This window comes from Aspergillus candidus (genome assembly GCF_002847045.1).
Source record: "Aspergillus candidus strain CBS 102.13 unplaced genomic scaffold BDW47scaffold_10, whole genome shotgun sequence".
Classification (NCBI taxonomy): Eukaryota; Fungi; Ascomycota; class Eurotiomycetes; order Eurotiales; family Aspergillaceae; genus Aspergillus; species Aspergillus candidus.
Window position 1 is genome coordinate 488280 of NW_020194015.1, and position 20077 is coordinate 508356.

Genomic DNA, 20077 nt, shown 5'->3' on the forward strand with positions numbered 1-20077 from the left:
TTCCAACCGTCCATCCGTCTAATGCTTGTCCAATATCAAAGATTAGGCGACCAGTGTAAGTATTCGTAGCCATAGCATCAGGGATCAGATTCCAGTGACCCACTTTCCGTGGTTCCGGCCCAAAATACGTCGACATATCGCCAAAGTACGACATTTTCAACTGGTGTCCTAAATAACTTTGATCCTTTGGTCTCAGGTCGCCGGGATATCAGGGGCGTCCTGATTTATCTACCACCTTAAGGGAATAGCCCTAGACGTTCGTTCGAGATGACAGGTCCGCTGGCCTAGGTACGCCTTGAGCCCACGCAGCCACACAGCCTGACAGGCGGGAAATTAGGCAAAAGTACGGATGGACAGCCGGCCGTCTCGATAGTTCTCTGCATGGCATCATCGCTCAGATATTACAATTTACAGATAGGGGGTGACTGATTAGATGAGAGACCCCGGACCTGGAGCCCCCTGCTTTTCCTACTCGGTCAAATCCTTCTGTTGCAACAAAGAGAATCGACTAAATAGGACAATCATTTTGTAGCCAAAGAGATTTGCCTATTGAGGCATAGTCCAATCATTCTACCGTAGTTCAGCACACAAGGAGCTTAAAAAGATGATTGATTATGAAAGGGTTGGACGTGGTGTTATAATAACTTGTTGTCTCTCGAGAGATGGTGTCAATTGACAAGTGATAACGGGAGTAAGAGAGGAAAGTGACAAGATCACTCTCAGATGAAGCTGCTGGTTCTGTCTGTTATTATAAGAATACTGGGGTTTGCCCTGCTCATGGTGACTGTCTGCACGTGACCCATAGGCGTCTCTCTCCTGGGCATCTGACAGTTCCTGCTGAAACTCCTCATGAACTTCACCTATCTTCAACACATCACATCCCCTTGTGGAGTACACCACAGGTGATATCAGTATTATATCTTACCACGAAGATTTCAATTATCCTGGCAATCCAACCATATGAACCTCTCATCTTTATCACAGTCATGGAAGTCCGACGAGGAAGAGATGATCGGCCATCTGCACCGCCACAAGGCTGATCAAGGATCTACTCCGAATTGGATGCTCCTATTGGAGTGAATCCGTGATCCGGCTGTCTTGGTCTACCGCCGAGACCCCTCAACTAAAGACCTGCGTAGCCTCATTTACCTCAGCCTTTGCATTCTCTGCTAAATATTCCCTCAACAGATAGTTGATTCAAGATTTCAAGACCGGATCATATACGGAGTCCATCATGGCTCTTGTAGTCTCGTCTCCTCCAGATATACGGGCAGCAGATCCCACGATGTCTCTCAAGCAAGCGTTGACGGACTTTGGCGATATTCTGACCGGAGAGCAAAAACAACAGTTCCAGGCTGGCTCTACAAAACCAGACATCTCTAGTGTCATTGCATTCGTTGGAGAAATTGATGCCAACAATAGCAGCACGACAAGGAGGTGTGTCGCGCCACGGTTGTATACCTTTCTGGATGCGCTACAACAATTTAGTCGCGTCGTGGATACGTTTGTCAGCTCTAATCCTGCAATCGCCGCCCTGATCTGGGGAGGCGTGAAGACAACGATATTGATAGCGGGTAATATTGCGTCTTACTTTGACAAGATCACGAGCATGGTTATGGTGATTGGCAGGTCGTGTCCAACATATCAACAGTTTGGCCAACTCTATCCCGGCTGCGTCGCGCTCCAACGTGCGCTATGTGATTATTACGCAGTCATTATCCAGATGTGTATCAAGATCATCGATGTCTCACGGCGAAGTGCTATAACGCAAACGTTATCGTCCATCTTCCTTCCTTTTGACTCCGAGTTCAAATCTTTTCAAGATAATCTGGACCAAGCCACAAAGGAAATACAAGTGCAAATATCACTTGCCTCACAGCAGGCTGACAAAGAAGCAAGAAAGCTACTAGAGCACGAAAGCCATGTCAATGCAACGTTCCGACGGAAATGGCTTAAGAGATACGGAAAGGAGCATGCTGAGGCGCACCAGTGGAGAATTGACATGATGAAAAGGGAAGCAGCGAAGTTGAAATTGGACATTAAAACCAATCTTTCTACCATCGACTACGCCAAGCCTTGGAAGCAGGCTACCAAACAACGCGTTCCCTCCACAGCCGAGTGGCTGCTGCATGAACCACTCTTTCAACAGTGGAAAGATAACCCCGGGGCCGCAACCTTCTGGTGTTCAGGCACAATGGGTGTGGGTAAGACGGTGCTTATGTCTAATGTGGTTACCCAACTGAACGCCTCACGCAAGACTAATGACATTATAACTTATTACTTCTGTCGCGGGGATGATTCAGTATCTCTGTCATCGAGGAGTATTATTGGAAGTCTTGCCCGTCAACTATTGGAGCAGGAGATTAACCATGCTGAAGATAATAGCCTACTAGACCTACACAAAGATAGCCGTGGACTCAACACAGCTGAAATTGTTGATTTCACATTGGCTCATCTCAAAGTTGATTTGTGCTATTACATAGTTCTCGATGGACTCGATGAGTGTGATAATAGCCAGGTGAATGAGGTGGCGCGGAGCGTGACTCGACTTTGCAACAAGCGCTCTACGGACTTTAAAATCATCTGCGCTGGCCGTCCCGAGCTCGAAAAACAGTTGTTCAGAGTGGCAAAGCCCAGATATAAGTTGTCAGTGACTGAGAGAAAAATCAAGGTGGACATGGATCAATATATCGACACAATTCTTGGTCGCTGCCTGGAAGAAGGGCAGTTGAAACTGCAGGATCCGAAGCTCATCATAGAAATATCCAAAGCACTACGAGACGGATCCCATGGAATGTAAGCGTCATCAGTATTGTCCCTGGATATCATCTTTGTTTTTTATTAGCAGGCTGACTGACATAGGTTCCTCTGGACCCGTCTTTTTGTCGAAGAGCTCTGCGCACAGGGAAGCGACAGTGACATTTTAACCGCATTGGAGCATCTACCACGTGGTTTGTCTGAAATATTTGATCGAAAAATTCGTCGCCTCCGGGACATGCCGGCGGCAAAGGAAGCAATGAAAATACTCGAATTCTGCAATGTGGTGAAGCGGCCATTGTCAGTTATGGAATATCAAGAAGTCTTGAGCCTCTCCCCTGGGCAAAAGTCACTGGATCGCGGAAAGATGCCCAATGATATGACCAGAGTTGTCAGTGATTGCTGCGGGTTAGTTTTCATCGATGAAGAGGACAGCACGCTGCATTATGTCCATCATAGCGTGAAACAACACCTTTCTAGCATCAACAGTCTACAATCTGGGAAATCTGACCTAGCAAAGATTGATCAGCATTTTGGGTTTCTTTGCATGACCTACCTCGATTTCACTGACTTTAAGCGTCAGCTAGCGAAGACCAGGGAGGGCTCCAATATTCCGATTAACCCCCTTTATCTTGGTACCATCCCGATTTGTCATTCGAGCAGATCGGCCAGTTCAATTGCGCTGAAACTACTTCCTCATAGTCGCCAGCTGCAGCATCTCAACGCACAAGAGCTAGAAAGAAAGGCCCAGGATATACTTGGCGATCTGGAATCTTCACGTCTAGAATCGGAAATCCAGAGACGAGAGTTCCACTTTTTCAATTACGCCTGGACTTACTGGGTTGATCATACGATGGATCTGAACCCTGATGCGGACAGCACAATGTGGAGATTATTCTGCCGGTGTGTAGAATGCAATGATATTTCTGCGTCCAGACCATGGGAGTCAGAGCAGCACAACAACGGCAGGACAAGTGATATGCCGAATGCAGTGCAGTGGTTGATATCGCATTGGCATTACACCTTGCTTCGATACCATTCAAGGTGCCAGTCTCACGTTTTCACAGAAACCGTGAAGCGTGGAATCCTCCGCGAGGCTGCCATCCACAATCACTACCACTTCACAGAGCTGATAATTCAACAAGTCGACACTTCCAGCCAAGACTTGGGCTATGCGTTGTTCTTTGCGGCCGAAGGAGGCTGCCTTGGGCTGGTTGAGAGATTACTAGCTGCAGGAGCTGATGCTAATGTACCTGCTTCTGGATATACCACACCAAGAGCTCTTCAACAAGCAGCCAGAGGAGGACATCTTAAAATAGTAGAGAAATTACTAGCTGCAGGAGCTGATGCGAATGTACCTGCTTCTGGATATGCCACACTAACAGCTCTTCAACAAGCAGCCAGAGGAGGCCATCTTGAGATAGTGGAGAGATTGCTCGATGCAGGAGCCGATGTTAATGCATATACTGCTATCTATGATAGACAGACAAGTCTCCAACTTGCAGTAAGAGATGGCCATCTTGAGATAGCGAAGAGATTGATAGCTGCCGGAGCTGATGTCAACACACCTACTACTGAGGGTAATGAACAAACAGCCCTTCAAGCAGCAGCCAGCAGTGGTCATCTTGAGCTAGTGGAGAGGTTACTAGCTGCAGGGGCTGAGGTCAATGCGCCTGCTGCTCGATATAGACGAACAGCTCTTGAAGCAGCATCCAGAGAAGGCTATCTTGAGATAGTGGAGATACTCCAAGCGGCAGCCAAAGGGTATTGACCGTCTTTGTTGAAGTCGAGACTGCTTACACGCGGACCATGGAAAGATTCCTGGCAGACACTGGGGTTAAATCATGTTATAATTTTCTTTCCTTTGCTTGGCTACAGACAATCAATCCCATTCTTTCAACGAACCTTGACGTGGGAATTTGACCAAGCCCATAACTTTGTGGGTGCCGCATCACACCAGCTGCATGAACCTCTTTCGAGAGACGCATCGAAGTAGAACCAGTAGTAGCAGCCCTGCGGCAGTATCTATGAGCGTCCCGGCAGATCCCACGGGCATCCGCCCGCGGTCCAATAAAAGAATTGGGGTAGTAGACCATAGACATTGTCTCGCTTCGAGTCAAGTCAAAGACAAGGGGAGGGTATTTGGATTGCTTGAGTATTGAAGTCATTGAAACAAAAGCAAGGCTCTTTTAGCGTTGGTCGGTCAGAAGGAAATGAAAGGTAGGAAAGCAAATTTGCAAGGATTACGAACTGCTCTATAGGAATATCAGGACACTTAGATTGCACTGGCGTAGCGGACGATATCTCTCTGATAGATATCTGCCTGTGGTTGGACCATAAGTCGTTCTACAGAATATAAGACCTGGGAGTCTTTACAAGGCGTTTTTTATAGATGGTGACTACGGAGTACAAGATCAGCAGTTGAATATCTTTCAAATTACCTAGCTCTACAGAGTTACCAGGTGGCTGAATATTTTTACCAGGTGAGCGTATAAAATGGGTAGAGTTTAGCACTGAATTGTACATAAATTCAACCCCATACATGTCAATTAGTATAACACGGACCCACTTTTCGAGTCTCTAGCAGGGTGACAGCTTATATAACACCTTACATAACGCACAGGCCACCAGGCCTAAAAATAGGACCATCAAATTCTGCCAGAAGACGGGGGGACCGTGGTTCACAGGTCTGACCCTGTGAGATTCCATTCCATGGGCTGTTGCTAGAATGAATCAGGGGAGGGGTTTGATTGATGCATTTTCTGCTGTCTCCACTCTCCACTAAATGGCCGTGTTCGGGTGGAGAGGGAACTGGGAATTGTGTGGGCTAAGAAGATCGCCAGCAGAGCGGTAGGAAAGTTAAAGTGGAAAGATGAGATTGGGTGTTCCTTCGGTATTCCTTCTGTCAATCCAACTGGTGTTAAGGAGATGAAGATCACTGGGGCAAGGAGACGTCATGATAGGCGACGGTGTTCGTTGGATCTGTGCCTCCCGAGTTAGTGCTTGTTGATCAGTGTCGGTGCGTTCTATCGTAAGATCGTACCCGTCCGTGTTCTCTGTTGGAAGCCGAAGGGTATGGAAGATACTATGAAGAAGGACCGATTGTTGAAGGGAAATTAAGGTCAAAAAACGTGATAGCCCAAGGATTGCACTATACAAGGATAATTAGATGAAGGAGGTGGTTAATTGATCCTTTTGCGACTAGGTATGAATGATCGGGGCTGTGCTGGCTTGGTTCGGATGGCTCCGGTTAGGTATTACCGGCGGTATTCTCTTGTATGATACCATACCATTGAGAAGGTATTGGTGCCTGAGCTTGATGGAGAAAATGTTGACTGTACTCCTTGACTCCATCCCATTGAAAGTCGTACGGAGTCAGGTAGAATACTAAGACCAGCACTGCCTCCTCCAAGACTATGGCTCCAAGACGTGGTAGGTAAAAACCAAGCGTTCCACCCAGGCAGCCAAATAAACCCAGCCATACCAAGACACCCAAGACATTGGCAGCCGCCGGACTGGCGCTAGGATTCGAGTGGTTGGATTTTACCCTCTGTCAGTTGAACCGACTTCCAGGTCACATCCAACCGGCGAATCACCTGCTGAACAAATGGACAAGAGTCTTGGAAATGGCCATCCTCCAACTCCACTGAGTCCACTCCATTTCTGTCTTTTTTGTCTCTCCTTCCAAAGACAGCCTGAGAGGAGGAGGGTGCAAATTCGGCTTGGCCACTCGGGTGGGAACGAATCAGCATCGGCTACCCGCATTCGGGTCCAGGACCTGAGGCCGCTGCGGCGCCTGGGCGACGCGCGTGCATCTTTGGCTCTTCTTGACTCGTTCTTTGATGGTTTGAGCCAAGCATGTATGTATATGTATGATTTGATCATATATTTCCAATACCACCTGGTATTTTACTTATCTGCCTACCTGGATAGTAGTGGTTTTGGAGTGATGTGGGGTGTAGATATTGAAACACAGCTTATTGAAGACTTGCAAACACAGTCGTAGTCTTTCACCGTCATTCTTCCTGTTCCTGCACTCTCCAGGATTTCTTTCTGGAGTATGAGTTGTCTATCAGTCTACTCCCCATCCTCCAGTCTGTTATGTTGCCTCCTTCCTGAGCATCTCTGTAAATACCAGGTATCTGGGTATCCATACAGTACCGGTAATGAGCGGATCTGGGAATGCGGTGATTGGTGCGATCTTGTTGAGTCAGCCGTATCAACCAATCAGAACAGAAGAAAAACATTCCAGCGGTCTCCTCTCCAACCAGCGGATCATCCTCAGGCACTGCAGGCTCCAATTTAATCGATCCTCTCAATTCGAGACTCTTTTTGATTCTGGACAACTCTCGATTCTCGAGACTCTCAATTCTGGACTCGGTTCAAGAACAAGACAGTCCCTGATGAGAAGATAGAGACTTCTTTACCTGGTTGATATCTTCAATCTTGATTCTGTCCATTATCTACTCCGTATCCTCTATCAGGATCTCTATCTACTCCATCCTGACTCTAAATTAATCTCTCCCCCTTGGAGAGACTCAGGCACCCATCCAGTCCCTCGTTTCACTTCTTCCTTCTTTCTTCTTTCTTTCTTCCTTTCTTTCTCTTCCTTTCTCTCTCTCCATCTTTCATCTTCTCATCTTCATCCCCTTCTTCCTCCCTTCTCTCTCTTTTCTCTCTCCTCTTCTTCTCGATCATCCACCCTCACACTCGTTCAACCCTTCGCTTCTTCGTCGTTTCTATTCGACCTGCCTTTTAATCTATTCTTATTTTGCCTACTGCTCTGTCCGACCACGTCTCTCCTTTCATTCGCTTCATTCTCTGTCTTTCACCCTGGTCCTTACATCCCCGTCAATCCTCTGATCCTCCGGTTGATGACGCCGTCAAGGATCATTACTACATCAGTCTTCGATCATCTTGTCCCTTCACCACCGACAGTCACATTCTTTGATCCATCTCACAACCCTTCTCCATCACTTCGCAATCCGTAAAACCCCAAACGCGTGGTTCCCCATTTCCGCATCCGGCCGGTCCCAAGCGGGTGCGCTGGAAGTGCCTGCAACATCTCTTCCCCGATCTTGTGATCGCCCGCTGATCGACATTCTCACCGTCCCCCGATCGGCATCCTCACCGTCCTACGATCGACATCCTCACCTTCTGACGATCGGCGTCCTCTCTAGCCCACCATGCGATTAATATCACTTCTCTTCGGGTTTCTCGTCGCCTTCCTCACCACCCCGTTGGTGGCCGCGACCAAACTCATCGAATCAAACTCCTTGAACCTCTGTCAGGACAGCAGCAATTTCACTGCCACCTATTTTAGTGTCACCTTCACCCCCAACAACCGAACCCTCTCCTTCGCCTTCGATGGCGTCGCCGCCATCTCCGGCAAGGTTACCGCCGAACTCATCCTCGATGCCTATGGCTACGAAGCCCTCCGCCAGAAATTGGACCCCTGTGAGATGAACCTGCCCGGTCTGTGCCCCATGAACACCGGCCCCATCGACGTGCCCCGCGCCAATATCAAGGTCCCCGAGGATGTCGTCCAGAAGATCCCCGGCATCGCATACACCGTTCCCGACCTGGACGCCTCCGTCCGGATCTACATCAACTCCACCGATACCGGTCGCAGTATCACCTGCGTCGAGGCGAACCTGTCCAACGGCAAGACCGTCTACCAGAAGGGTGTCGGATGGTCCACCGCCATCATCTCCGGATTTGGCCTGGCCGCCTCCGCCATCACCTCCGGCCTCGGCCATTCCAACACCGCCGCCCACGTCGCCGCCAACGCCCTCTCCCTCTTCAGCTTCATGCAGTCCCAGGCCCTCTTCGGCATGACCGCCGTCCACATGCCGCCCATCGTCGCCTCGTGGACCCAGAATTTCCAGTGGAGTATGGGCATCATCCACGTGGGTTTCCTCGAGACCATCTGCACCTGGTACCAGCGCGCTACCGGCGGTACCCCCACCACCGTCCTGTCGGAGCTGTCGACCACCTCCGTGGAAGTCCTCAAGCGCCGCAAGCGATCGATCGACGCCCCGGCAGGCCTGCTCCGGAGGGCGTCGGACCACCTGTTCAAGCGAGCCGGCGCGCACTCGGCCGCCGCCACCTCCGATAACCTCGTCGTCCGCGGCATCGAGCGCGTGGGCTTCAGGGCCGGCATCGAACAGTCCAACATCTTCCTCACCGGTCTGATCTTCTTCGTCTTCTTCGTCTTCGTCGTCATGCTCCTCGTCGCCCTCTTCAAGGGTATCTGCGAACTGCTCGTCAAGAAGGGCAAGATGAAGAGCGACAAGTTCCAGGACTTCCGCAAGGGCTGGAAGGTCGTCGCGCGCGGCATCCTCTTCCGCCTGACGCTCATCGGCTTCCCCCAAATGTGCGTCCTCTGCCTGTGGGAGTTCACCCAGGTCGACTCGGCCGCCGAGGTCGTCCTGGCCGTCATCATGATCATCTCGATGCTGGCCGCCCTCGGCTGGGCCTCCTTCAAGGTGATCAACCTGGCCAAGCGCTCCGTCACCATGCACAAGAACCCCGCCTACATCCTCTACTCCGATCCTACCTGCCTCAACAAGTGGGGGTTCCTCTACGTGCAGCATCGGGCCACCGCCTACTACTTTGTCGTCCCCACCCTGGGCTACATCTTCATCAAAAGCATGTTCATCGGCCTAGCCCAGCCGGCGCCGGTGGTGCAGACCGTGGCTTTTGTCATCCTCGAGGCCGCCATGCTGATCACCGTCAGCGTCCTGCGCCCCTGGATGGACAAGAAGACCAACATCTGGAACATCGCCATCGCCGCCGTGAACTTCCTCAACTCCATCTTCATGCTCTTCTTCGCCGACGTCTTCAACCAGCCGGGCATCGTCACGGGTGTCATGGGCGTGGTCTTCTTCGTCTACAACGCCGTCTTCGCGCTGCTCCTCCTCATCCTCGTGCTCATCGCGTCCATCTACGCGATCGTGTCGAAGAACCCCGACACCCGGTACCAGCCGATGCGCGACGACCGCGGCTCCTTCATCAAGTCGCAGAGCCAGCTCACCACGGAGCTGGACGCGCTGGGGGCCACCGCTCGGGGGGATGTGAAGTCCTCCACCGCGTACCAGTCCAGCCCCTTTGACGATGACCGTGGGTCCTTCTCCAGCGGCAACGGCGCCACCGTCAACCGCCAGAACCTCGAACCGCAGCAGGTGCCCCGACAGCCCACGTCCCCAATCGACCCGTCCCTACCGCTCTTCCCGAGCGAGGGTGCGGGGACGGGTACTCTGCCGTATAACGCACGATCCCCGTCGCCGCTCAATGGCGGCTACCGCACTCAAAACACGGCGAGTCCGTGGCAGCGCGGGGCTGGGTACGACCACTAGGGGGTCCCGCCCAGCTAGCAATGACGTTATGGCTTTGCGTGGATCGGGCGCTCGTACTTGATTGATCTATATACGTACTGGCAGTTTTATCTTGAATCTCTCCACAACTTTATTTATCGATTTCGTGCTTTCCTTGATCTTACTTTCAGAAATTTTCACTTTCTGTTGAAAACATCCTCGCACTCTTTGGACTTCTATCTCCTTTCTCACACTTTCCATCTACATCTCCTTCTTTCTCTTTATCTTTCCATCCTTTTATCTTCCCTACACGTGACTTACTTTATTCATTTATTACTGTGCAACCGGCGTTACGAAGCATTGGATCCGGAGACCGGGACTTGGGGTTTTGCGTACCATGTATTTTTGTTTGGGGCGGGCCTTGTTCTTCACCTACTTACTTGGCCCACCAGCCATCGGCGTCGATCGAGTAGGTAGACAAATGTTTTGTATTATTGTGCTGTCATTATCAATGGATGGTACTGGAATCTAATGGTTATTTTGGATTGTTTCTATCAGGAGGCTACGACGTCATTAGATGGATCTGTCCATAGTGGACTAGCATAGTAAGCACGTATGAGGATAGATGGAGTAAGCACTATACTACTACTGTCATGACCACCCAAGACATGAATCCTGAAAAGAGATTTTCATCTCACCCTTCCCTTGTACAGGTCATATCCGTCCTTATCCATGTATGTATCCATATCACGTCCACATTACAACTGTATACAGAAAGTGTCGCGATTCGCTGTTGTTATTATTGTCAGATAGCAGTTAGCGTCTATGTGCTTGACTTGGTAGATAGGTACGTGGGTATATATATACATGTGACTACTGATACCCTTCTTACTGCCTACTCATTCGTCTATATATCTATGTAGGTGGGCGTCTAGCTGATAGATAGATAGATAGATAGATAGAGAGAGAGAGAGAGAGAGAGAGAGAGAGAGAGAGAGAGAGAGAGAGAGAGAGAGAGAGAGAGAGATGGATAGATGTATAGATGTATAGATGTATAGATAGACGATGATGATGATGATGGTGGTGGAATTTGGAATGGTGGATGGAGGGGATCCGGATACGTACGCATCTATTCTTATACATACCAGTACTATGTTTGTTAGTATCGATAGTGCTGTTCGTTGTTACTATAAGAACGCCAGTTTGGGCCTGTCTGTCTGTCTATCTGACTGACTGTTTATCTACATACATACATGTTTAGGTAAGTAGGTAAGCAGTGTTACGATGAGTTAGCTCCTTGATCTATTGTCTAACTGTCGATCAGGATGTATATGGAGCTAGTAGAGTACTGCCTATACCTCGCCTACAGATTTCCCCACCATCCAACACGCAGTATCACATGAGACTTTTGTCAAAATATGTCAATCCATAGATATCGATTACACGACCACGCTATTGAGAAAACATAACATTACACAACATGAGAAAGTTAGAAAAAAAAAAGAAAGAAAGAAACTGCACCAATGCAAGTCTAGCGGACACACATCCATACTTAAAAAGGAAACCCGAATCATAAGAACCGACCAACCGTGAAGATATCACCGGTGATCACCCATCCCCGGCGGCGGCCCTGAAAACCCGCCAGCACCCGGCGGAGGGGGGAAACCTTCAGAACCAGGGGGCGGGAAATTGCCGGGCCCCGGGCTGGGGCTGAATCCGTGGCCTGGGGGAGGGATCGGGGGAAAACCTGGGGCGCCTGGGGGCGGCGTCTGGAAGTTGGGAGGCATGGCGCCTGGTGGCGGGGGCGGAAATCCTTGGCCTGGGGGCATGTTTGGGAGATGCGGCGGCGGGAAGCCGCCTGGGGCACCGGAGGTGGGAGGGAATGGGGGAGGGGGGAAGGGCATGCCTCGGCCGCCGGGGACTGTGGTGCGTTAGTTTGGTTCATTGGAGATGGTTGGGATCGGATGGGGTACGTACGAGGTGGCATGCCGGGGAGACCGCCTGGGGCGCCGGGCGGGGGGATTCCGAATGGAGGCGGGGGAGGCAGTTGGCCGGGTCGACCTGTGTGGTTGTTAGTTTTTTATACGCTGGGAGTTTGGAATGATGGGTTGATTGGGGAGAAGCGCGTACCGGGGAAACCGAACGGCGGGGGATACGCTCCCGGGGGAGCCATGGCCGGGTTCGGGACGGCCTGGCCTTCGGCGGCGTAGGACGAGGTGATCGAGTCGATGACCGATTGTGCTTTCTCTTGACCGATTTCTAGCTCGTCGTTAGTGACTGTCCATCAAGAATATGTCGATGTCTTGGCGCATACGCTGATAGTACTCCACGACGTTGCGCAGATGGTTCCGGCCGGAATTGTGCGCCTTGCGCACGCTCATAGAGTCATGCGTCAGGTACACATCGCAGTAGTCACCTGTACACGGGGATGTTAGCGCGGCGTCCTTGAGCTTGCGTTGATGACCGAGACGGGGACGGGAGGATGGCGAAAGCGCGTTGGGTGGATCGCTCCGGAGCCGGTCAATGCGGATGGTGACGGTGGGACCTACAGAAGAGTGCATCGACAGTTAGCTTTGAATCTCGTCACACGGTGCGATCAGAGGGGGGACATATATTTTGGCATCTTGAACTTTGAGCTCGTCCCTGCTGGGGAACGTGCAGGAAGGAATGAATCGGTGGCGCGGCGAGGCGCGTCGCGCGTGATCCGGTGAGGATCGGAGGTAGGTTGACAGACGAGTTGACGATGTACGACAGTTCAATTTCCCAGAACGGTTCGTTCAAAGGCCCTAGTACAAGAGTGCGTTCCGATATCAGAGGAAAAAAGAATCGGGTCGAGACCGGGAGAGGAAGAGCGGAGTTCGATGCGACGATCGGGCGGTGTCGAGTGGCAGTATAGATAACGGGCCTCAGGCTGCGGTCCAATCAGAGCCTTAGATTTTAGGTTGCAATCGGCGCCTGAGACTTCAGGTTGTAATAAGAGCCTGGTATTTCAGGTTGGCAGATTTCTCAATCAGGAAAATGGCTGAGGCTTACGGACAGAGACTACGACTGCATTGCTGCATTACGAGGACAACCGCATAGATGTTACTACAAGTATAAGTACATATATAAGCATAGATAGGAGTTTTGAGGGTGTCACAGGAGCTAAGCGTCGCGAGACTTAAGTCTTCACGGTGACTTTGAACAGGAGCAGTCTAAAGGGTTGTATTCTGAGGTGCCCAGCAGCTGTCAGATTTACTCCACGCATATAGATGGATATACAGCGACCTTCCAGAGAGCCTCTGGAGGAGTGTTATTATTGGAAGAGATCTAACTAATTTGAGTAAATGCCAAGCGCTTCATTTTTCACATGTATACATAATTTTAGTGGCCCAACCTACCAAGTCAAGGTAGTAATATATACAAACCTATCTGAAATGACCGCTTACAAGATCCATCTACAGAATGATCAGTCCACGCCAAGCCTGTCAAGTTCACCTCGCTGATTAGAGGCAACAAACACGACAACCGTCAGACGACTCATTCCAACAGACAGACACGCCCAGAGCAGTCTCGGTCTCCAAGTCATGGATGTAATCACGTGCGTAAGAACGAACAACACGCCACGGATGACTTCATCTCTTTCCCCCAGAATTAGGTTGGCTCGGATGTGGCCCCTCTCTTGTCTACTGTGGCAGTGGTCGTGACCACGAGACAACTTACCGACGCCAGCCGAGCAGTGAGCATATCCCGCTGGATCAAAGGCACAATTGGACCGAAAGAATTGCCGCCTACGCCATCTGTCACCGAACCAGAGGTACCTGGCTCGCAGCCGCGGTTCGATGCGGTTCGATCTGATTCCAGCCACATCCGGGGTGAGACTGCCGGCCTCTTCGAAGAGGGATCAAGTGATCATGGCGTGCTCCAGCCAGGACTTCAAGACTTTGGGCACTGGTTGAATAGTTGAATGGTTGGCGATTTGAGGATATGGCAGGCTGAGTGGGCGGATGTCATGAGTATGAACCAGCGAGGGGAGAGAATTCGGCGGAACCGTATAATTCTTGGTTTTTTGTTTTGTGTTTTATTTTCCAGATTTTTTCGTTCCATTTCGAATTTTTCATTTTCATTGTGAACGATGAGTGGCGAAGAAATGGCTCATTCAGCCCACTTGGTGAAGTTAAACTGGGTCCAGCCCTGACAAGTCTGGGGTAGACGACTGGATGGGGTTTAGCGGTGGATCTCTTCATTCCCCCTTATTAAGTAATTTTATCCTTTTTTTGTTCGATTCTCTCAGTTCCCCATATTTAATTTCTCGATTATATGATTTATTGTTTTATCATTCAATTGAGATTTATTAGAGAATGGTATAATTTTATAGACCGGCCGTTACTCTTGAAGCCTACAGACGCAGGAAAAGTCCAATTTATGATCCAGCCAAACCGCGCCCAGGTACATGCCGCTTGTGTACATTTATCCCAGTTGCACAAGTGCCGCAGTGCGTGATTTATTCAGGATCCCACACCGGACCCATGATGATCGTTGTGTAGGGAACCAACTTGACCAAGTTCCTCCCCACGATCTAGCCATTTTGGCGACGCCAAGAACGTACAAGTATACTTGCTGTTGCCTACCCCCTGTCCACGAGGCATGCCAGGTCATCGTCTTGTGTTTCAACAAGATCCAGTATCAGGTTGTTGCGGATAGACTTGCCCTATGGTAGACGTCGATGGCATCACGATCTACCATCGTGATGGCAGGATGAGGGACATACATACAGGAGACTGTGAAGATCGAGTCTAGATGGAGTCGCGGGTAAAATCCTTACTCGGTCTCCCTACTCCAAGGGGAACGCCGAGATTCTCATACTACTAGTTTCGGCGGTTGGTGAGGCCAAGGAGAGCGATGATGTAATTGTGCAGCCGATTGATTTTGCGGGGGTATACGTAGTAATAAAAGAAATAAAAAATTATTAGAAAATAAAAATTTTCTCGCCTGATGACTTGAGCCCCTTCTTGGCAATATATGCGGTCAACCCGGCTCAACCAGACTCAACCACACAGCCAGAATAAGATGTAATGAGTGAGATGATGAGATGATGAGATGATGAGTATAATATCTGATGATGTGAGGGACAATATAGAATTGAGACCTTGCTGACCGCAATTCCCATCGAGTAAGTCAAGGAATAATGAAGTTGTCCAGCCGGTCCGGACAGCGACTCGTGACCGGCCCTCAATTTCCATTACCCCCACAAAACCACCACGCCCTCCTTGCCTCCTTCTGATTGGTTGTAGCCCCCGGTTTCCATTACGTTTTGCTCGGCGTGAACTGGCGGGCCTTGTGTCAGATGACTGCATCTAGCCCTGCTTAGACCCAGTCCGTCTCCCTGATTGGCTCTTCTTTTCTCCGTAATGTCATTCCAGCCAATCAGCAACCATGAATCATGACACCGTACCGCGCGCATAATATAATGACTAAGGTCAGATCATAAAAAAAAAGAAAGAAAAAAGAAAGAAAAAAAAAAAAAGGTCCATCGTCTCCATCTCGATCCACGATGGATATCCAGTTGAACTGGTGCGGTGGAGTAGCCAAGAAACGAATGAAATAATAGTACTAACAGAAAAAGGGAGAGACGTCAAATAGTATAACTAAAAAAGAACAAATAATATTAAAAAATCCACCCCGTGTGACCCTAAATGGGCGTACCTGGGAATGAGACCCCATGGTGCAATAGTCATGGACAAATCGTCACTGCACGACCACCGCTTCCCCTTGACCGGCTCTATATAATGGAAACCTTTCCCCGCCACGGTCTCTGGTTCCGCTTTGGCTCGGTCTCCATAGCATCGTGAAAAGGAAAAATAAAAGAAAAGGAAAAGAATTAAAAGTGAGATTCTGCCTCTGCTTTTGACTCTTTCTTTTTATTATTGCTTTGCACTTCGTTGCTTCATCTTCAATCTTCATCTCTACTTGTTCCGTGTATGTCTACACGTTGCAGCTTATGGACACCACATTCTTTCCGGCTACTACGTCGTAGTATTCAATCTACTCCCAGTGTCTCACCACGCCATCTCCCTCCACACTCCCCTCTATAACCCACCTCAACCAACATCAACAATAACAATTCCTCCAACAATGCCATCCACCCCCAGCTACCGGGTCGTTGAACCGCACCCGTCCGTCCCGCGCGCTCACCCCGCCATCCACACAGCCCGCGGCGGCGCCGGCAATGTCATCGACCTAAAAGACACCAAGACCACCGACTCGCGCTCCGCATCGGGCCCAGCATCGCTGACCCGCCTGGACTCCCGCACCCCGCGGAGCTTCACCTCCGGCCGGGGCGGCGCCGGCAACGTCCACCGCACCAGTGAGCGCGCCATGTTCAGCTTCGACGAGGAGCTCGAGCGCGACCTCCGTCGCGCCGCTCCCGTCTACCACGTCGGCCGCGGAGGTGCCGGCAACATGGTCTTTCGCGACGACGACAGCTCCCTCAGTCGCAAGTTCTCCATCAGCAGCAATAGCACCTCCAGCAGCTCGGGTTCCACCCGCGACAAGGCCTTGCAGGGCTTGCAGAAGGGGTGGGGGAAGTTGAAGGGAATGGCATGATCTATCCCTATTCCTTCTATCGCCTACTTGCTCTGGGAAACTTTCCTTCGCTCGAGCTGTCTTTGCGTTTTTGCCAGCTACAGCTACAGCTACAGCATACCAGTGGCGTTGGCGTTTCCTTTCGCATCACGAACCTCATGAATGACGACATCACCAAAAGTTTTCTTTCTTCTATCTTTCTATTTCTCCCTCACACTCCACTTCAAATTTTCTCTTTCCTTTTCTTGTCACGGGTTCATTTGCACCCCCTTCACCAACTCTCTACGAGTCCTTTTAATCACGCCATTTCGCTGGTCTTATGATCATCTTGCATCACCATCTGGATTGATTATTGCCAGAAAGACCGACTCAGCCCCACACGCCATCCATCCATCCATTCATCCATCCACTTGATGTGTATGCATGCATGGTGCAATGTGATGGCTGGGCTAGCTAGTCGGTTTACCATGATACCCCGTGCCAGTTTGTCACTATCACAAGTTGTTCACTCCTTGTTTTCTTGTTTGTTTGTTTGTTTGTTTGATTCTGTCAGTGTTTCCGGGTTTATAACTCTTCTCTCGACTCGACTCTATTCGTCTGTCAGCAAGTATCGCATTGTACCGTTTACTTTGTTGGAACACTTATTCCTGTATCTCTATCTCTATTCTTCTCTCAACCTGGATCGCATCTATATACAAACAAAGAAAAAGACCACAAAAAAATAAACAAAGAACGAACGAATTTTCAAACAGTACTACCATCTCCACTTCCCACTACTACGTATTACTCTCATCTATCCCTGTAGAAGTGTCAGTATAAGTAAAGATACCCAATATACCACGTCCCACACAAACATAACCATAAATCCCTCACCAAATACAGAGCACAAACCCCCTCCCTCGCAATAAATAACTCAAATGGCAAATCCCTCTCAATGAGGTGCAAGCACACCACTATTACTTACCTACTAGGTACATTATCCATGATCCCGGTTTAAGGTTGCAACCTTGGCTGTAGAACAATTTGATTGACATAACTCATCATTGCCTATTTGGGATGTCACGTGATGGACATATTTATCCGTTCCTTGCAGGTGGACATGCTTGTTTAGTGCATATATGCCCGAGGCAGGAGACTTTATAACCTGTTTGTTTTCTTTTTGCTTTCGGGGGTGGAGGAGGGGTTGGGGGATTATCGGAGGTATTGGTTTTTGTTAAGGTTATGTCCTGGAGGTTACTATTTATGGAATATGGTACAGGGTTGAAATGCTTGGTTTGTCTAGGGTTTGGTGGATATTCTATTTGTGTTTCTGATCTACTGGGTGTTTGTTCCAGGAGAAGGTTGGGAAATCTTTCTATTTATATGCGATACATGGACCTGCTCACTGGAGGGTAATACAACGACATAATCAACGACACGACAACGACAACAACAACGCTCAGTAGGTAATAGGTAGGTACACTCCAATATGAATCCGCTTGTTTGTTTGTTAAATAGTGGTATGTGCTGCCCATGGCAGGGCTCCTGCTAGATATGCAGCTAGCTGTGGGCGTAATGAAAATGAGACGGACAAGGCGTAAGGAAGAAAGAAGTAAATGATGAAAGAAAAAGGGGTATCTGATCGGTTTATCTAGTGAGCTAGCCGGTTTCCTGCGGCTAGCACTCCACTCCAATCTCGCAGGTGTACACTGTACTCGCTCGGGGGATCGAACAAGCGAACTCGTGCACGACTTTGCTCGTCCTCTTGAAGGCCGCTCAGGAAGACGTCCCTATAGAATCTATAGGGGTCTATAGGGGTAGGTCATGGTTGCTTGGACGGTCGTGAGGTTTAAGCGAACTTCCGGTGGATGATCTCCGGATCTTCGTGCCACTCGTCGGCGCTAACCCACATCTATAACGAGATATCAGTAAGGGTATCGGGCGGATATAATAGGGGTGTTTCCTACCTTTCGGAATGTGCTCAGGCCCGCCAAGATCCCACCACCAATCCACGTCGTGTATTTCCGCTCCGCTGGCGCGGAGATCCGGATCTTCATGTCTTCCACTGCTAGTCGCTTGATCTCGCGCATCAGTCGATCGGGGAAGTTCTTGCACAGCGTCGAGCCACCGGAGAGTACGATGTTCATGTACAGTGACTTCCGCAGGTCGAGGTCTGTGCGGGCGATCGCGTCTTGCACGATCTGGTGCACGCCGGGGTATTCGAGGCCGATGAGTTCGGGATCGAAGAGGATCTCGGGGGCGCGGTAGCGTTCTTGGCCGACCTGGAGGGTCAGTACGAGAACATTAATGAGAATAAGCATCCATGAGACCAAACCTACCTTAATGCGGTGTCCATCCGGTAGCGCGTAGTCTACCGATCGCGACTCCAACTTGTGATAGCCATTGAACCAGTCCTTCTCCTCGCGCTTGGGATCCAGCGACACGTAGCAGACCTTCTCCTTGATCTGGCGCACGACCTCCTTTTCGGCACTGGTGTGCAGCACGTGGCCGTTCTTCCGCAACAGCACCTGCAGCTGCTCCGTGACGTCCCGCCCAGCGACATCAATGCGGCGAATACTGTTGGGGATAGCGAAGCCCTCGAAGACAGGCACCGCGTGGGAGACGCCATCGCCCGAGTCGAGCACGACGCCCGTGGTGCGGCCCGAGGCGTACAGCGACAGCACGGCCTGGATGGAGGTGTACAGGGCGGGGACGTTGAAAGTCTCGAACATGATCTGGGCGGCGGTGTCGCGGTTCTTGCGCGGGTTGAGCGGCGGCTCCGTCAGGAGCACCGGGTGCTCCTCGGGGAGCGTCTTCAGCTCGTTCTCGTACACGTAGTGCCAGATCTTCTCCATGTCGTCCCAGTCCGTCACGATCCCGTGCTCCAGCGGGTATCGGATTTTGAGCAGTCCGCGCAGCTCTTGGGCTTTCTGGCCGATGAAGACGTCGCCTTCTAGACCGCCGGCCATCACCCGCGGGTGTTTGGGCCGACCGACGAACGACGGGAAGTAGCATGAGGGGATCTCCTCGCCGGCGAATCCGGCGCGGATGGTGCCGCTGCCATTGTCGATGACGATGGGCGCGTTGTGGAGGGTGGCTTCTGCCATTGCGAGGGGGCGGTCACTCGGGTCAATCTGGTGGGTAACGGTTGTTGTGTTTATGCGCGATTGTTTAGGAGGGCGGGCCCCACGGCCGGGTCGTTAATTGGGACAGGGGATGGGCGGGAGGCAGACGGGGTGATGGAGGTTGACAGGATCACCGTAGTTTTTGTCTGATCTGTAGGCAGAGGAAGAGTTGGGAGAGGAGGGGGTAAGGGGTTGGCGGTCAATTGGACGGTTTAACGGGAGTGATGTGAGGTTGTTTTGTCGGTGGTCGCGTCCGCACTCCGACATCCGTCACCTTTTCCGCCGAAGCTTGGGCCACTCGAGTCTATCTACCACCACATTCAAATCATGACTAGA

General features: G+C 50.5%; 7 protein-coding genes across 7 annotated transcripts; 4 read left to right on the top strand and 3 right to left on the bottom strand.

The window, feature by feature from the left end:
* Positions 1 to 865: 865 nt before the first annotated feature.
* Positions 866 to 4728, top strand: BDW47DRAFT_5854 (ankyrin repeat domain-containing protein). The gene is made up of 2 exons (XM_024819365.1): positions 866 to 2796; positions 2863 to 4728. Exons 1-2 carry the CDS (start codon positions 1235 to 1237, stop codon positions 4526 to 4528), a joined length of 3228 nt encoding a protein of 1075 aa, XP_024674109.1. The 5' UTR covers positions 866 to 1234; the 3' UTR covers positions 4529 to 4728.
* Positions 4729 to 7943: 3215 nt separating this feature from the next.
* On the top strand, positions 7944 to 10115 carry BDW47DRAFT_124036 (transient receptor potential ion channel family protein; the record flags this gene model as incomplete). The annotated part of the gene is made up of 1 exon (XM_024816174.1): positions 7944 to 10115. One exon carries the CDS (start codon positions 7944 to 7946, stop codon positions 10113 to 10115), a length of 2172 nt encoding a protein of 723 aa, XP_024674110.1.
* Positions 10116 to 11448: 1333 nt separating this feature from the next.
* On the bottom strand, positions 11449 to 11965 carry BDW47DRAFT_102243 (putative U1 snRNP complex component Yhc1). Its single transcript, XM_024811822.1, has one exon. The coding sequence runs from the start codon at positions 11900 to 11902 to the stop codon at positions 11672 to 11674; it is 231 nt and encodes a 76-aa protein (XP_024674111.1). The 5' UTR covers positions 11903 to 11965; the 3' UTR covers positions 11449 to 11671.
* A 1654-nt stretch (positions 11966 to 13619) lies between these two features.
* BDW47DRAFT_102245 (uncharacterized protein) lies at positions 13620 to 14296 on the bottom strand. The gene has a single exon (XM_024811823.1). It carries the CDS (start codon positions 13920 to 13922, stop codon positions 13707 to 13709), a length of 216 nt encoding a protein of 71 aa, XP_024674112.1. The 5' UTR covers positions 13923 to 14296; the 3' UTR covers positions 13620 to 13706.
* Positions 14297 to 16046: 1750 nt separating this feature from the next.
* BDW47DRAFT_5873 (DUF3602 domain-containing protein) lies at positions 16047 to 16854 on the top strand. The gene has a single exon (XM_024819370.1). It carries the CDS (start codon positions 16188 to 16190, stop codon positions 16656 to 16658), a length of 471 nt encoding a protein of 156 aa, XP_024674113.1. The 5' UTR covers positions 16047 to 16187; the 3' UTR covers positions 16659 to 16854.
* BDW47DRAFT_5874 (uncharacterized protein) lies at positions 16855 to 17397 on the top strand. Its single transcript, XM_024819371.1, has one exon. It carries the CDS (start codon positions 17051 to 17053, stop codon positions 17360 to 17362), a length of 312 nt encoding a protein of 103 aa, XP_024674114.1. The 5' UTR covers positions 16855 to 17050; the 3' UTR covers positions 17363 to 17397.
* A 617-nt stretch (positions 17398 to 18014) lies between these two features.
* BDW47DRAFT_102248 (actin-related protein ArpA) lies at positions 18015 to 19926 on the bottom strand. Its single transcript, XM_024811824.1, has 3 exons — positions 18956 to 19926; positions 18584 to 18898; positions 18015 to 18528 (listed from the first exon to the last, which is right to left on the bottom strand). Exons 1-3 carry the CDS (start codon positions 19721 to 19723, stop codon positions 18466 to 18468), a joined length of 1146 nt encoding a protein of 381 aa, XP_024674115.1. The 5' UTR covers positions 19724 to 19926; the 3' UTR covers positions 18015 to 18465.
* Between the last annotated feature and the right edge of the window lie 151 nt (positions 19927 to 20077).

What these genes read in the sequence shown, in the direction of transcription:
- BDW47DRAFT_5854 (XM_024819365.1), top strand. Translation starts at nt 1,235, where the DNA reads ATGGCTCTTGTAGTCTCGTCTCCTCCAGATATACGGGCAGCAGATCCC. An exon ending in CGAGACGGATCCCATGGAAT is followed by an intron (nt 2,797 to 2,862) that starts GTAAGCGTCATC and finishes TGACTGACATAG; the next exon opens with GTTCCTCTGGACCCGTCTTT.
- BDW47DRAFT_102243 (XM_024811822.1), bottom strand. Translation starts at nt 11,902, where the DNA reads ATGCCCCCAGGCCAAGGATTTCCGCCCCCGCCACCAGGCGCCATGCCT.
- BDW47DRAFT_102245 (XM_024811823.1), bottom strand. Translation starts at nt 13,922, where the DNA reads ATGTGGCTGGAATCAGATCGAACCGCATCGAACCGCGGCTGCGAGCCA.
- BDW47DRAFT_5873 (XM_024819370.1), top strand. Translation starts at nt 16,188, where the DNA reads ATGCCATCCACCCCCAGCTACCGGGTCGTTGAACCGCACCCGTCCGTC.
- BDW47DRAFT_5874 (XM_024819371.1), top strand. Translation starts at nt 17,051, where the DNA reads ATGTGTATGCATGCATGGTGCAATGTGATGGCTGGGCTAGCTAGTCGG.
- BDW47DRAFT_102248 (XM_024811824.1), bottom strand. Translation starts at nt 19,723, where the DNA reads ATGGCAGAAGCCACCCTCCACAACGCGCCCATCGTCATCGACAATGGC. An exon ending in CGGATGGACACCGCATTAAG is followed by an intron (nt 18,899 to 18,955) that starts GTAGGTTTGGTC and finishes CTGACCCTCCAG; the next exon opens with GTCGGCCAAGAACGCTACCG. An exon ending in GCCTGAGCACATTCCGAAAG is followed by an intron (nt 18,529 to 18,583) that starts GTAGGAAACACC and finishes ATCTCGTTATAG; the next exon opens with ATGTGGGTTAGCGCCGACGA.